The following is a 15,429-nucleotide window of genomic DNA, read 5'->3' as shown; positions in this document are numbered from 1 at the left end:
GCACAAAGAGTCACCATTGTTTCTGTGCTGGATCTTTAGCTATCCACTTCGTCCCAAATCCCAGTCCTTTATAGCCATTTTACATTTTATTTTTCAAATAGGTATCGACTCCCTTTTAAAAACTATTGTGGATTCTTCCTCCACCACTGTTTTCTGATGGGGCATTCCATGTTCTAACAAACTTCTGTGTAATTTAAAAAAAAAAAAATCCCCTAAATCCCCTCTCCTTTCCATAATGATAAATTTTGTCCCCATATTTACTGACCATTGGAAATAGATTTTTCCTATTTACTTGGTCAATAACATTTATAAAGAGCCATTTAATGGCAGTTATTTCAAGGAGTAATTAACTTTACGCATTTGCCTGAAACAGGTCTACCTGTGTTTTATCCAGAATGTATTCACATGGCTCTAGTTTGCTCTGCAAATGTATCTATTTTAACTTTCCCTTACTGTAAGCAAAGCATTCCAAAGAAAATATTGTGGCTGTTTTCTGAACTGTTTTTGGGTAAAGTATGTTGGTAGCTCTTAAGTCACAAACACTATAGGTGATACTTGGTAGATCAGTCTATTTTGTGTAGACCTGTAATGAAAGTTTTTTTTCCATTTAATTGAGGGTTTTAGATCTCCTTGCTTTGATTCATCTTCATCTCATGCTGCGAGTATGGAGAAAAAAGTTTGAAGGAGGAAGGTAGCTTGTGCAAGAATAATGTTGGTTCTCCAGAGTGATGTCCTCTCTGTGTATGCATATGTCACTTCCATTGGTTAGGGGAAATCTTTTTCAACTTTAAGAAGTATTTTATCAGGGGGCATATCTGAAAGTAGATGAACGATCACAGTAACAGATAAATTATAGATACTTTCAGTTATGATGTGAAGAAGTTAAAATGATTGAAGATTTGATCTAGTTTTAATTTGCAATCTGCTGTACATGAAGTCAATGTTTAGTGATTTTAAGGTGTGATTAAATGGTTTTGTATTAAATATGACAGACTGGTAGAACACAACATTTACTTTAGTCTGCTGTATTTACAATAAACTAAACTTTTAATGCACTATGATTGCATAGTGGAAGGGCATAATCATGAAATTGTGCACACTAACCTATGATTTTTCCATTCATTTGAAATTAATGGATGTAAATCACAGGTTGGGGCACCCAATTTTGTAATAGCCCAGTGTACACTAGGAGTGCTGCAGCAAAAATTTACATTTGGCAATATTTGATAACTTTTAAAGTTGCCTCTGGAGATCGATTCCATTGTCACCTGTATAGCAATCTAGTTCAAAAACAAGAAATGCTGGAATCACTCAGCAGGTCTGGCAGCATCTGTGGAAAGAGAAGCAGAGTTAACGTTTCGGGTCAGTGACCCTTCTTCGGAACTGACAAATTTTAGAAAAGTCACAGATTATAAACAAGTGAGGTGGGGGTGGGGCAAGAGATAACAAAGGAGAAGGTGCAGATTGGGCCAGGTCACATAGCTGACCAAAAGGTCACGGAGCAAAGGCAAACAATATGTTGATGGTGTGTTGAAAGACAAAGCATTAGTACAGATTAGGTGTGAATACACTGAATATTGAACAGCAGCAAGTGCAAACCTGAAGAAAAACAACCTGAAAAAAACAGTGGGTAAGCAAACTGAACAAACTAAGATGAAATGAAATAAATGCAAAAAAAGATTGTAAAAAATGTAAAAAGGAATGAAAAAATAACTAAAAATGAAAGTAAAATGGGGGGCTGTCATGCCATGACCCCGCCACCGTCCAAAGGACTGTCACTGACCTCATCTCCTCTGGAGATCTTCCCTCTACGGCTTCCAACCTCATAGTCCCACAACCCCGGACAGCCCACTTCTACCTCCTTCCCAAAATCCACAAACGGGACTGACCCGGCAGACCCATTGTGTCAGCCTGCTCCTGCCCCACTGAACTTATTTCTTCCTATCTAGACTCTATCTTTTCTCCGCTGGTCATGTCTCTTCCCACCTACATCCGTGACTCTTCTGACGCCCTACGTCATTTTGACAATTTCCAGTTTCCTGGTCCCAACCGCCTCCTCTTCACTATGGACGTCCAATCGCTCTACACCTCCATCCCCCACCAGGATGGTTTGAGGGCTCTCCGCTTCTTCCTGGAACAGAGGCCCAACCAGTCCCCATCCACCACCACCCTCCTCCGCCTAGCTGAACTTGTTCTCACATTGAACAACTTCTCCTTCAACTCCACGCACTTCCTTCAAGTAAAAGGTGTCGCTATGGGTACCCGCATGGGTCCTAGTTATGCCTGTCTTTTTGTGGGATATGTCGAGCATTCTTTGTTCCAGTCCTACTCAGGCCCCCTCCCCCAACTCTTTTTCCGGTACACTGATGACTCTATTGGTGCTGTTTCCTGCTCCCGCCCCGAACTAGAAAACTTTATCAACTTTGCTTCCAATTTCCACCCTTCTCTCACCTTTACATGGTCCATCTCTGACACTTCCCTTCCCTTCCTCGACTTCTCTGTCTCCATCTCTGGGGATAGGTTGTCTACCAATATCCATTATAAGCCCACTGACTCCCACAGCTACCTCGACTACACTTCTTCACACCCTACCTCCTGTAAGGACTCCATTCCATTCTCCCAGTTTCTCCGTCTCCGACGCATCTGCTCTGATGATGCTACCTTCCATGACGGTGCTTCTGATATGACCTCCTTTTTCCTCAACCGAGGATTTCCCCCCACTGTGGTTGACAGGGCCCTCAACCGTGTCCGACCCATTCCCCGCACCTCTACCCTCACCCCTTCCCCTCCCTCCCAGAACCGTGACAGGGTTCCCCTTGTCCTCACTTTTCATCCCACCAGCCTCCATATCCAAAGGATCATCCTCCGCCATTTTCGCCACCTCCAGCGTGATGCCACTACCAGTCGCATCTTCCCCTCCCTTCCCCTGTCAGCATTCCGAAGGGATCGTTCCCTCCGCGACACCCTGGTCCACTCCTCCATTACCCCCACCACCTCGTCCCCGTCCCAGGGCACCTTCCCCTGCAATCGCAGGAGGTGTAATACCTGCCCATTTACCTCCTGTCTCCTCGCTATCCCAGGCCCCAAACGCTCCTTTCAGGTGAAGCAGCGATTTACTTGTACTTCTTTCAATGTAGAATACTGTATTCGCTGCTCACAGTGTGGTCTCCTCTACATTGGGGAGACCAAGCGCAGACTGGGTGACCGCTTTGCGGAACATCTCCGCTCAGTCCGCAAGCAGGACCCTGAGCTTCCGGTTGCTTGCCATTTCAACACTCCCCCCTGCTCTCATGCTCACATCTCTGTCCTGGGATTGCTGCAGTGTTCCAGTGAACATCAACGCAAGCTCGAGGAACAGCATCTCATCTACCGATTAGGCACACTACAGCCTGCCGGACTGAACATTGAGTTCAATAATTTCAGAGCATGACAGCCCCCCATTTTACTTTCATTTTTAGTTATTTTTTCTTCCTTTTTTTTAACATTTTTTACAATCTTTTTTTGCATTTATTTCATTTCATCTTAGTTTGTTCAGTTTGCTCACCCACTGTTTTTTTCAGGTTGTTTTTCTTCAGGTTTGCACTTGCTGCTGTTCAATATTCAGTGTATTCACACCTAATCTGTACTAATGCTTTGTCTTTCAACACACCATCAACATATTGTTTGCCTTTGCTCCGTGACCTTTTGGTCAGCTATGTGGCCTTGTCCAATCTGCACCTTCTCCTTTGTTATCTCTTGCCCAACCCCCACCTCACTTGTTTATAATCTGTGACTTTTCTAATATTTGTCAGTTCCGAAGAAGGGTCACTGACCCGAAACGTTAACTCTGCTTCTCTTTCCACAGATGCTGCCAGACCTGCTGAGTGATTCCAGCATTTCTTGTTTTTGTTTCAGATTTCCAGCATCCGCAGTATTTTGCTTTTATTTTAGCAATCTAGTTGTATGCTGTTGGCTGATGTGGCCCTTACCGTGTCCTGTCCAGTGTTTACAGAATGAGATGCTCTTCAACTGGGGGCTTCTGTATTTAAGAATAGTTCTAAAAGTTAGATTTCAAATTGGGAGTCCCTGTTTAGCATTTTTTTATGTTAGCAGTTTTATTTCTAGATTGGCTACCTTGCACATTTTCATTGTCTCTATTGATGTCTTCCTGCCGCATTTTCTAGAGTGCCTTGCTGCTGAAAATCTTCAAGGTAAAGGCCTGCTCAGGTTGGGAAAAAGAACCCAATCCACAGCGGACCCGAGCCCGACCCGGCCTGAGTCCTTCCAATTTCACCCCGAGCCCGACCCGACCATCCCTTTATTTACCTTCCGACTGGGAAGCTCCACGAAGCTGCAGCACATGCATGATGATGTCATAGTGACGTCACTCGCTCACTGTGCAGACTGTTTTGTACCGGACTCCCAGCTCAGCTAAATTTTTTATTCTTAATACTTATTGGCAGAGCACTTATCGTGTGTGTCCGGCCCGACCCGAACCGAGACATGCCATCGGGTTCGGGTCAGGTAGCAGGCCTTTACTTCAAGGGATGATATTGTAATGCTTCTTGCTGAGTGCCTACTTCTTTAACTTCAGCCATGCATTTAGTGTTTTGTTGCAATCTAATTTTAAGAATATGCTGACTGGATAAATACATCATATTGTGTGATACTGAACCATACAAACTAAAACTTATATGGTTTATTGCCTGTTTCAATTTTATGGGTGCATAAAATTGTTCCTTTTATATATTGATATTTTGTAAGACATGTTATGGGGTACGTAATTGTGTTAGGTCACTTTATAATTTGAATAAAAATCATTTCTACCACTAAGTTTTGTTCACTTCAGTTTAAGAAAGCATTTGTAGGGAGGGGCAAGCACAGAAAAGAGAACTGACTGCGTAACAGGAATTTTGAGGACTGCCAGCTGTAATCACATTCATTGGATACTTTAGGTTCCTCTTTTGTGTGGTTTCTGCTGGGGTTTCCCCATCAACATGCAAACCCATATGTAATTAGTCACTGTAGATAGATTTAGAGGGAGTGGTTTCTTGACCGTGTACATATTCGAGAGTTTAAAAAATATATATATATGTAGGTATTCGGACAGTTGGGCTCATCTTGCTCCTCATATTGCTTTCGCAAGTTAATAGACTAAGCCCAGGTTGTATAGATGGTATATTTGTGGTGAATCTATAGCATGACATGATGGAAAGGACATGTGCTTGATATAAAAACTTTCCCTTTGTATGAAAAAATATCTAAGGATTATATGAAGAATGGTGACCACAGCACATGTGGTGAGTAATAGTTTTTCTTCATTAATTAAGGACGATATTTTCAAGATATTCCACAAATTTGTATTTCACTTTTGCAATGAATCTTCAAAAATGTGAATAATCTAGCGTTTATGCAGAGAATTATTTTTTCTGATTGCCCTGCTGTGAAACATCTTGGGACACTTTACTACATTAAAGGCACAATATAAATGCAAGTTATTGTTGAAATGATGCTGTAGCGATATTTTCAAACGAATTAGCTCAATGATCGCATGTAATAGTAATGTATAACATACTTTTATAAGAAGTTCTTATCAACATTGCCCCATTTATAAGAATATTTTTTTTACAATTTGAGCTTCATTTCACTGTTTTTGATGAGGACAGTGGTCAGTTTTCTGTTGGCTAGCTGCTCTCTCTTTGTCCAGAACCAAATGTTGTGTATGAAATATCTGGGATAATGGATTACAGAGTGAACTTATTTAATCATTGGCAGGTTTATTAGATCCTGCGACATATCCCTGATCTCTTCAAGCCAGCAGAAAATCACCATGTTGATGGACAATGTTGTTTAGTTATACTAATAGGATTATACAGAAACAAAAAGTAAGAAAGCAAATTAGATATTTTGCAACACTTCACTTAATTATACACCATATATTCCAAAAGGGTTTGCAGAGCACTACAATAATTTGTATAGGACTCCATGACTAAAAGAATTAGATTAAAATAAATAAATTGTGCATTTCACAATTAATTCAGAACTTCAATCAAAATATATTCCAAATGAGTTTGGGCAGCCCTTCAAGCTGTCACTTAACACCAGTATCAAAGCCACCCATGCCCTGACACCAGCTGAACTGGATACTGACCTACATCTTATTCAGGTGTTGCATATGTTTAGAGAGAGAGAGAAATACTAAGAGAGATACAGCACTGAAACAGCCCCTTCGGCCCACCAAGTCTGTGCCGACCATCAACCACCCACTTATACTAATCCTGTGTTAATCCCTATCACATCCCCTACCACCTCCCCACCATTCTCTTACCACCTACCTACACTAGGGGCAATTTACAATGGCCAATTTACCTATCAACCTGCAAGTCTTTGGCTGTGGGAGGAAACCGGAGTACCCGGCGGAAACCCACTCACCCATGCAATGGGCATCTTGGCATAAATATAAATGTTGTAGAAATAGAGTAGCCTAGGAGTTATCATGTGACCTGCACCCTGTGGACAGCATGACTTTCATCTTGTGGACAATAAGGCTGGAATCTTTTAAACTAAATACAATCTAATTTAATCTAAAATAGTTCAAAATCATATGCACTTCTGTAATATGACTATATCTATCAGAATAGAAACAATTGTTCTTTCAAAGGTTATGCTAAAGCATGCTCTCCTCTCTTCGGGAAGAAGTAGCAAACAATTTTAAATTGTTACAGTACTAGGTCTAGCTAGAATTCATATGGAAAATTATTAACACAGCATACTTTGTTCATCCTTATTTGAACTGTGTGTTGGTGTAAGGGAGCAGAATTGTCAGGCTACTTTCTCCAAGTGAAGTGTCCAGTGCATTCACTGATAAAGGAAAATTAAATGGAAGAAAGCAAAAATGTGGTGAAGGTTGACCATTCAGTAATCCTTTTTTAATAAAAGTGACTCATTTTTTCAGATCAGTGAGATTCCTGTTATATTCCAGAAAACCATTTGGTGAAGGATAAAACTGGTGCCAGTCTTTACACACCTTTTATATTTATTTACAGAGATACACAATACAAGCATACACATCCGAACCCAACACAGTTTCAGTCTCTGTCTATTTCTAGGGATTCAAGTGAATTACCAGTTGATGTCCACCATATGCATACAATTAAACACAAATATACAGTTAACAATTCCCTCTTTAAAGACGATTGAACAAGCAGAAGCCAAAAATCAATAGCAATTTCAAAATAAATTGATGTTTTTAAAAGACATTCAATGAACGCCAACTATTGAATCAGCTAATCAGTGGCCATTGTTTTTGATGACTACCATTATCTTGGACTGACATTTTCACACCTTTAGCAGTGGCATTCAACATACTAGGGATTCTTTTTGCTGCATCAACCAGATGTCAAGAGTGCAATGGGAAAAAGTGAATTAGTGCATAATTAGAGACACTTTAAAGGTAGACTTGTATTGATAAGGTTGTATATGTATGTCTGTGTACGTATACAGACCCATTATGCAAGTGATGATGTTGGGGCCAAATGGCTCCATATAGCCTTCCTTTACTGTAGCTGAATAGACTATCTTGTTAAAACTAGGATATAAAAATATAGGTCTGAAATTTCAATTACTTTGCATCGAATCGTACAGCATAGGAGGAGACCATTCGACCAACTGTGTCTGTGCCAGCTCTTTGAAAGAGCTATCAAATTAGTCCTATGACTGCAAATCTTTCCTTTTCAAGTATGGACCCAATTCCCTATTAAAAGTTGTTATTGAATCTGCTTCCACCACCATTTCAGGTAGTGCCTTTCAAATCATAGCTTGCTGCACAAAAATTTCTCATTTTCACCCCTAGATAATTTAGTGAGGATTTCTACTTGTTACTATGAATGTGATTTTCTGTTCCTATTTTGTGTATGAATTGATAAACAATCAGGGAAATTTCAGTGCTTCATGATTTAATTGGTTAATAAGTTTTTAAAAAGTGAAATTAGAAAAATGTTGGAAAACGCAAGTGGCAGAGCTACTGTTGGAGTTGTGTGAGCTTCTTCATATTTTTCCTTTTTGTTGTGAAGTGTGGGGTTTCCCCAAGGAAATTCATGGGAAATTCAATGTTTTTTACACTGCCGAGGGAACTTTTTGCTGCATGTTGATGATCCCTCTTGGGAAATGTGTCTCGTAATAGCCTTGATTGAATTTTTGTCATATCAATTTTTTTGTTAAGCATTGATCTATTATGTGTTCAGAAAGGTAAAACATTAGAAAACATTAAAAAAATGTTCTTTAGTATTTTAATTATTATGTTTAATCCTATCTGCGGTTTGCAAAGGTTATTGTCTTCAGGCTATAAAGTTCCATAAATTAAATGTTGCACCACCTAAGATAATACGATTGGTCCAGACTGAATCCTCAAATACATATGGGTTTGCAAGTTGATGGGACGCTTTGAACCACAAATGAACATAACTTATGAATGATATGTGTTCAATATTAGGGTCCAAGTTAAATAGGAGTCCATTGATCAATATGTGACTGCATTAACACAGCTCACAGAATCCTGTGAATTTGCGCAACTAAAAGATTTAATTAAAGACAGGATTGTATTAGGCATAAGAGATCCCGCAGCGAGAGGACAAACATACCCTTAGGAAAGCGATCGATGTGCAGAAGTGCTGAGGTTGTAAATCAGCAGCTAGAGCATATTCATGGCAGAAAAGACCAGGCCTTGCATTATGCTGATAGACATTCCCGACCAAAAGGGCACGATGCAAATACTGCGGAGGACGTCTCACAAAGGAAAAAATGGTGTGTCCAGCATGGTGAAAGCAATGTTCTCACTGCAAGAAAACGAATCATTTTGCACACAAGTCTTTGGCTAGGAGGCAGCACAACAAGCAGGTACAGATGGCCGCTGGAGAGGAATCAGCCAAAGATTCTGACGAATCACTATACGTCATACAATAGATTGGTTCAGCCAGGTCGATAGGTGATAAATGGTTTGTGCCTGTTGGAATGATGACTGCAGAAGGAGAATATCAAGTCAACGTAAAGTGTCAGATAGACACTGGTGCATCATGCAACATCATGACCTTCACAGACCTGTGCAAAGTGGCTCAACATGGCAATCCAAAAATGAAGCCCTTGAAAGTAAGGTTGAGGCTATATGATGGCACCATGCTAGTGCCAAGAGGACAAATTACTCTGCGAGCCCAATGCAATGACAAGAACGAAGATCTGGAGTTCCAGATCATCGATGGCAAGCAAAAGCCACTCATCTCAGCCGGAGCAAGTCTAAAGATTGGACTGGTAACCCTCAACATGTTAACGTGCAAAAAGAGTTTTGCAATGTGTCACAGCACACTAAACCATTGACCGTGGAATAGATCCTAGAGGAGTACAACGATGTGTTTACAGATTTAAGATGTCTTCCTGAAGAATGTCATAAAGTAGATGAGAGTGTAAGACCAATTCAGCATCTGCCAAGGAAAGTTCCAGCTGCCCTCAAGGCCAGCCTGATAGACAAGATAGAAGAACTGGAAAAGAAGGGAGTAATCAAGAAAGTGACAACTTCAACAGCATAGATTAGCAGCATGGTAGCAGTGAAACAACCTGGAAAGTTGAGAGTATGCATCAACCAAAAGGATCTAAATAAAGCTCTGATGAGATTTCACTATCCCATGCCAACCATCGAAGGAATTTTGCCACAACTTCAAAAGGCAAAAATCTTCACTACCCTAGATCTGAAGGGTGGTTACTGGTAAGTGAAGCTGAGTGAAAGCAGCAGCTTTCTAACTACCTTCTGGATGTCGTTCGGGAGATACAGGTAGTTGCGTATGCTGTTTGGCTTTTTCATGGCTCCAGAGGAGTATCAACACAGACAGCATGCGATAGTTAGTTATCTTCCCAGAGTTGAAGCTATAGTGGATGATTTACTAATTATTGGATGCAGAGACACAATGGAAGAAACCATTGCTGACCACGATCAAAATCTAGTGTGACTGCTAGACAGAGCTTGCCAGATGAACCTGAAGCTGAACAAGAAAAATTACAATTAAAGATGCCTGAAGTTAAGTGCTTAGGTCATGTACTGACAGCAAAAGGTCTTCTCCTGGATCCAGAAAATGTGACAGCAGTAGCAGCAATGCAGCGACTAACAGATGTAAAATCAGTGCAACGATTTGTTGGTTTCATCAACTATTTAGCAAAATTCTTGCCCAATTTGTCATTGGGATGTGAACCATTACGCCAACTCACTGCCAAGGACATGTTGTGGTATTGGGGCACAGAACAAGAAGCAGCGTTCACTAAAATCAAGGAACTAATGACAGCGACACCAGTGCTGAAATACTATGACGTAAATGATGAAGTCACCCTGCAGTGTGATGCCAATGAGACAGGACTTGGAGCAACCCTAATGCAGTAAGAACAACAGGTTGCATTTGCATTCAGGGTGTTAACGTAAATGGAACGACACTACACTCAGATTGAGAAAGAGTGCCTGGCCATTGTCTTTGTTTGTGAACATTTTCATTAATACCTACTTGGAAGAGACAAAGTGACAGTCGAGTCTGACCACAAGCCACTTCAAAGCATTTTCCTTGAGCTGCTACTGTCTGCTCCAAAGCGTCTGCAAAGGATGTTACTCTGGTTACAGAGATATCATCTGGACGTGACCTACAAGCAAGGGAAACAGATGTACATCGCTTACATGCTGTCGAGAGCAGCACTCCCTATGAAGAAAGTAGAGGATGCTACGACAGAGTGTGAAATCTTCCAGTACCAATGTGAAGCTGCAGCTCGACATGCTCTGGAAGTTCTCAACCCAGCAGTGACATTGAATCTGACTGACCAGCACCTTGCTCAAATCAAGCGAACTACCCAACAAGATGCAACGCTCCAAGTGTTGCAAGAAGTAGTGATGAAAGGATGGCCTGAAAGCAACAAGGACACTCCTGTGGTCACAAGAGCCTTGTGGGTATACAGAGATGAATTGACAGCCCAAGATGACATTTCATACAAAGGAAATAGTCATTAACCCTAAGGGGTTGAGAGGAGAGATGCTAAAGTGCATCTATGCAAGCCACCAAGAAATTGAGTCGAAACTGAGGAAGGCAAGGGTTCTGCTGGCCAAACGTGAGCAATGAAATCAAGGACCACATCAGCCAGTGCAGTGTGTGTAATGAGTACCAAGCTAAAGAGCCACTGCTGACACTAGACATCCCAGATAGACGATGGATGAAGCTGGGAGTAGACCTCTTCACTCTCTCAGGAACTGATTATCTTTTCACGGTAGACTACTATTATGACTACTGGGAGATAGACCAGCTGAGCTCAGTGACCATCAGTGGAGATGTAGAATGCCTGAAAGCACATTTCAGTCGTTACAGCATTCCAGACATTGTGATGAGCGACAATGGCCCTCAGTTCATGAATGAAGAATTCAGCCGCTTCATAAAGGATTGGGAAATTCAACACCATACATCATCTCAACACTATCCCCAGTCAAATGGAAAGGCCGAGATGGCAGTGATATTCACCAAAGGAATCATAAAGAAAGCGAGCAATTCCGGCAAGGCAATCCTTGAGTGGAGAAGCACACCTAATAAAGGCATGGAAAGTAGTCCAGTACAAAGACTAATGTCACGCCACACCCAAACTACTCTTTCAATAGCAAAAAAGCTACTGAAGCCACAAGTAGTAACAGGTGAGAGTATCAAAATCAAGGTGAAACAGCAGAAAGCCAAATTTCATTTTGACAAAACTGCCAAACCATTGCCAGAATTGAGCATTGGAGAGCTAGTCAGGGTACAAACCTTCAACGCTCTCGAGTCAGTCCAAGTGGCAACTTGGGACCTGCTTAGAGTAATTGTCACCTCGATCGTTTGGGGTGGAAGTGAACAACCAGTCGCAACCGCAGGCACATACGCGCAACTAGAGAAGCTGTTCCTTCACTGCAGGCAGCCGATTAGGAAGATGTGAACTCACCATCTGCACGACCACAGATCAACCATCAGTCCTAGAAGTCCACAGCACCCCAACAACAGAAATGGAACAAAAACAAGTACTGCAGCAACAAGTGACACGGGAACAACACAAACCGGAAAAGGAAAATCACCCAGATGAACAGCCAATGACAACGCGCACACGCACCATTAAGAGGCCGGCATGATTTAAAGACTGTATGCAATGCCTGTGCAGAGACTGATAAGAATAGCAAACTGCTAATGCATGAGAACAGTTGTGTGCATAGTGGGTAACTTGAGCAACTTGCAGTGTAAATGATGCAAATTTTTGGGGGAGTTTTTTTGTATGAAAAGAGGGGTGTTTGGGATAGAAATGCAATACTGTACTAATGTGCCTCCTGGCTTGCTGTAATCATGTAACCTCTACGATGAGGCACTCACTGCAGGCAACAGTGACCAGCGCAATTCAATAAAGACACAATGCAAGCAAGACTGTTGTCCTGTGAGCTCAGAACATAAATTATAACGTCTTCCCACAGACTAGTCTTCATAAATACAAAATACCAGTGTGTCTCAGTTGCTTGCACTATCTCAGTTGTTTTTCCTGACAACATTTGTTTTAGTTTCCCAGTTCAGCTGGATTATTTTAGACTGAAATCTTCACAAGTGATTCTGTTTTTAGTTCAGTTTAATTCATTTTGGGCATGACAGGTAATATGGTTTAAAAGAAAAAAAATTCTGGGGTGAATTTATTTACAAAGGCGTTCAGGTTTTTTGTCCTTTGTTTCCCCCCTCAAGTATCTAGTTTGTCATGCCACACATTGACATTGGTAACAGTTGTTTCTTTTTGACTTTTCCCATCTCTCATGGTCTTGATATTGTTATATCTCAGCTGTAGTAATGTTTGTTCCAGATTGGTTACTGTCCCTTTAAGCGTTGCTAAATGTTCCAGGCAGGGGTGGAATGCTGTTCCCAAATTTAATAACATCTGAGCAAGTTGGATTGTAGTGCATTATTTACAAGCACTATGGTAGCGACGTGCTCTAACAATATTCATCAAGCATACTACTTCGCTACTTCCACCCTATTAAGTGGCTACATTAGTTATAGACAAACTGAGGCACATACTGGTGTAATTGTTCTTTTAACTCATTAACAGTATTCTAACAGATACATTTCCTAAATAAGCACTTATCCTAATAGGCAGCTAGTGAATATACCTGAGAAGGAAATATCCTTACTGACATCTCCTAATCAGACCCTTACTAACCTAGCTATTGCTAGCAGGTGTATAGATTGGCACCCCCTGTACATGACCTCACTCTGATATTCCTTATCTTTTTGCAGGAGTACTGCTAATTCTAAATTATTAGAACCTAAGTACATAAAATTCAGACAACAGATTATGATGCAAACAAGATCATCATATGTTGTACAGAAAGCTATAGTTTATCATATCCTCAAATCTAAATTTAAAAGATTCTCCAACTCTCCCTTTACCCCAAACCATCTTTTGGATAGTTCTTACTAAGTGTTATTTCTCCCCAGCCCTTAATTGTCCTAATCCAAATTTTGTTTCCCTTTTACTTTAATTTTACTCTTTCTGACCATTACCAGTGTGTTTAATTGTATTCTGATTGTTTTAGTCAGTTTCTCTCTGGAGTATGTGTCAATGCCTTGATGATTTAAAATGCTGTCTCACTCTACTGTCCACATTAACCATTTTGTGTTTTGCTGTTGTCAAGTAATTGAGCATGTTGGAGACCCATTCTTCAGTGCAAGTTCACCATGCATTTCTGCATGTTAGTTGCTTCACATGAAACAAATCACATCTGCACATTTATGCCCGTATCCCAATATTGTGCCACATGGTCCATCCGAGACTATTTTTTCCAAAAATATACTTTATTCATAAAATTTGTAAAAATTATTACAAAGCAATTCAAATTGGACATTTCATAAAGTGCAATACAGATCAATTTCTTTCCATACAGTACATGAGGTGCCTCACTCCATCCATTACAAGCCATTCTTAGACTTTCAGGTGATCTTATGAAAGGATCAAGCCGGTGGGACGGGAGTGTGTGTCTGATGACCTTTACTTATCACCCTGCATGGTCCCGATGTCTTGGATAATGGCCAAACTATCAAATGCAGTTCTCTTGAAAAGTTCATAGGCAAGGATACAAACATCTCCAAGAGAAAACTATCAATTTACTAGTCTCATCTACACTTTCCTGACTTCCACTAGAATGTTCTGCACTTCTTGGAAATTCTGTACTATACTACTATATACCGGGTTGAATTCTGATTCCGTCAATGTTGTGCTGGCCCTTTCGCAAAATTTCTTGGTTAATTCTTGAATTCTTGCATCAGCGAGATTTAATATTATAGGCAACACCTTGTGATGCATATCCGGGTACAATATCATCCAAGTTGGAACTATCACTAATCCATTCTTTCTTTCTATAATCCACTATACTGTTTGGTCCCTTGTAAAGGGGCTTGAACACATCCACCCTCATGTAGTTTTGTGCCATCACTTGGCTCCCCACCTGTCATTCCTATGGCTTATTGGGAAAACCATTCGTTGGATCACACCCACATCATTTTTCTAATTTGGAGCTGTGGTTTTCCTGTCTCTACTATCCGAGATGGGGCAACCCTTTGGTTACCGTTCTATCTCATTCATGAGCCCTGGAAGATTGTTGCTGTCCAATACATTTTTTCTCTCAGATGGTGATGAGTCTTTGGAACTCTCCATCAAAAGGCTGTGGAAACAGAGTCTTTAAATATTTTTAAGGCAGAGGTAGATTCTTGATGAGCAAGGTGTGAAAGATTATCAGGAGTAGGCGGGAATGTGGAATCGATACAATCAGATTGCCTACACCTGCTCCTAATTCGTATGTTAGGTTTATATGTAATACAATATTCTCATAATACCCTTGAAACAAAAATCATCTATTCCCAAGTGGTTCCAGTTATTAACATGTTTGTTCATTTTAAATTACCTTTTATTTTCTCAAAGGTAACCAGCTAAATTGTGCCGGACGCTATTTTTCATTTCAAAATTATCCCAAATTCAAATAGCAGTTTTGTTGGGCTGGTAGGTTATGTCGATATTCAAGTTATTTCTCCTCTAAAGAAATCTTACTTTAGATCTTACTAAATATTTCTTACCCAGGAACCACCTAGACTGCTTTTCATTAGTTTCTTCTGAAATGAAAATTTGATTATTCCCTTAAATTTACGGTAACTTTTCTCTGCTTGAAATAGCAACTCATATCAATTTACTTTATCAATGCCAATCTCAATCAATAATGCCAGGCTTGGTAGTTTTACATAGTATATTACGTTAGAGGCAGAAGTGCTTGCAACTAGTTTAGAGGTAACTTCCATTAAAGGCCGGCTCGGGTCTGTAAATGAAACCCAACCCGAGCCTGACAGAACCACATCTGGTCCGAGTAAAAACAAAACTGTAACTAAACCT

At 40.6% G+C, this 15,429-nt stretch overlaps 1 protein-coding gene across 4 annotated transcripts in view; it reads left to right on the top strand.

The window, feature by feature from the left end:
* The window catches only part of usp32 (ubiquitin specific peptidase 32), a 257,320-nt gene that overhangs the window by 117,108 nt on the left and 124,783 nt on the right, over nucleotides 1-15,429 (top strand). Inside the window, exon 1 of one of the 4 annotated variants that reach the window (XM_068010359.1) lies at nucleotides 5,108-5,279. The exons of the other annotated variants lie outside the window; for them this stretch is intronic. Coding sequence (XP_067866460.1) covers nucleotides 5,259-5,279 — 21 coding nt within the window. The 5' untranslated portion in view covers nucleotides 5,108-5,258. Of the gene's footprint in view, nucleotides 1-5,107; nucleotides 5,280-15,429 lie in introns of those variants that run through there. 4 annotated transcript variants of the gene reach the window in all.

The sequence above is a fragment of the Heterodontus francisci genome, chromosome 30 (genome assembly GCF_036365525.1).
Source record: "Heterodontus francisci isolate sHetFra1 chromosome 30, sHetFra1.hap1, whole genome shotgun sequence".
NCBI lineage: Eukaryota > Metazoa > Chordata > Chondrichthyes > Heterodontiformes > Heterodontidae > Heterodontus > Heterodontus francisci.
Note: the sequence above shows the minus strand (reverse complement) of the source record. Positions and strands in the feature narration are given on the sequence as shown.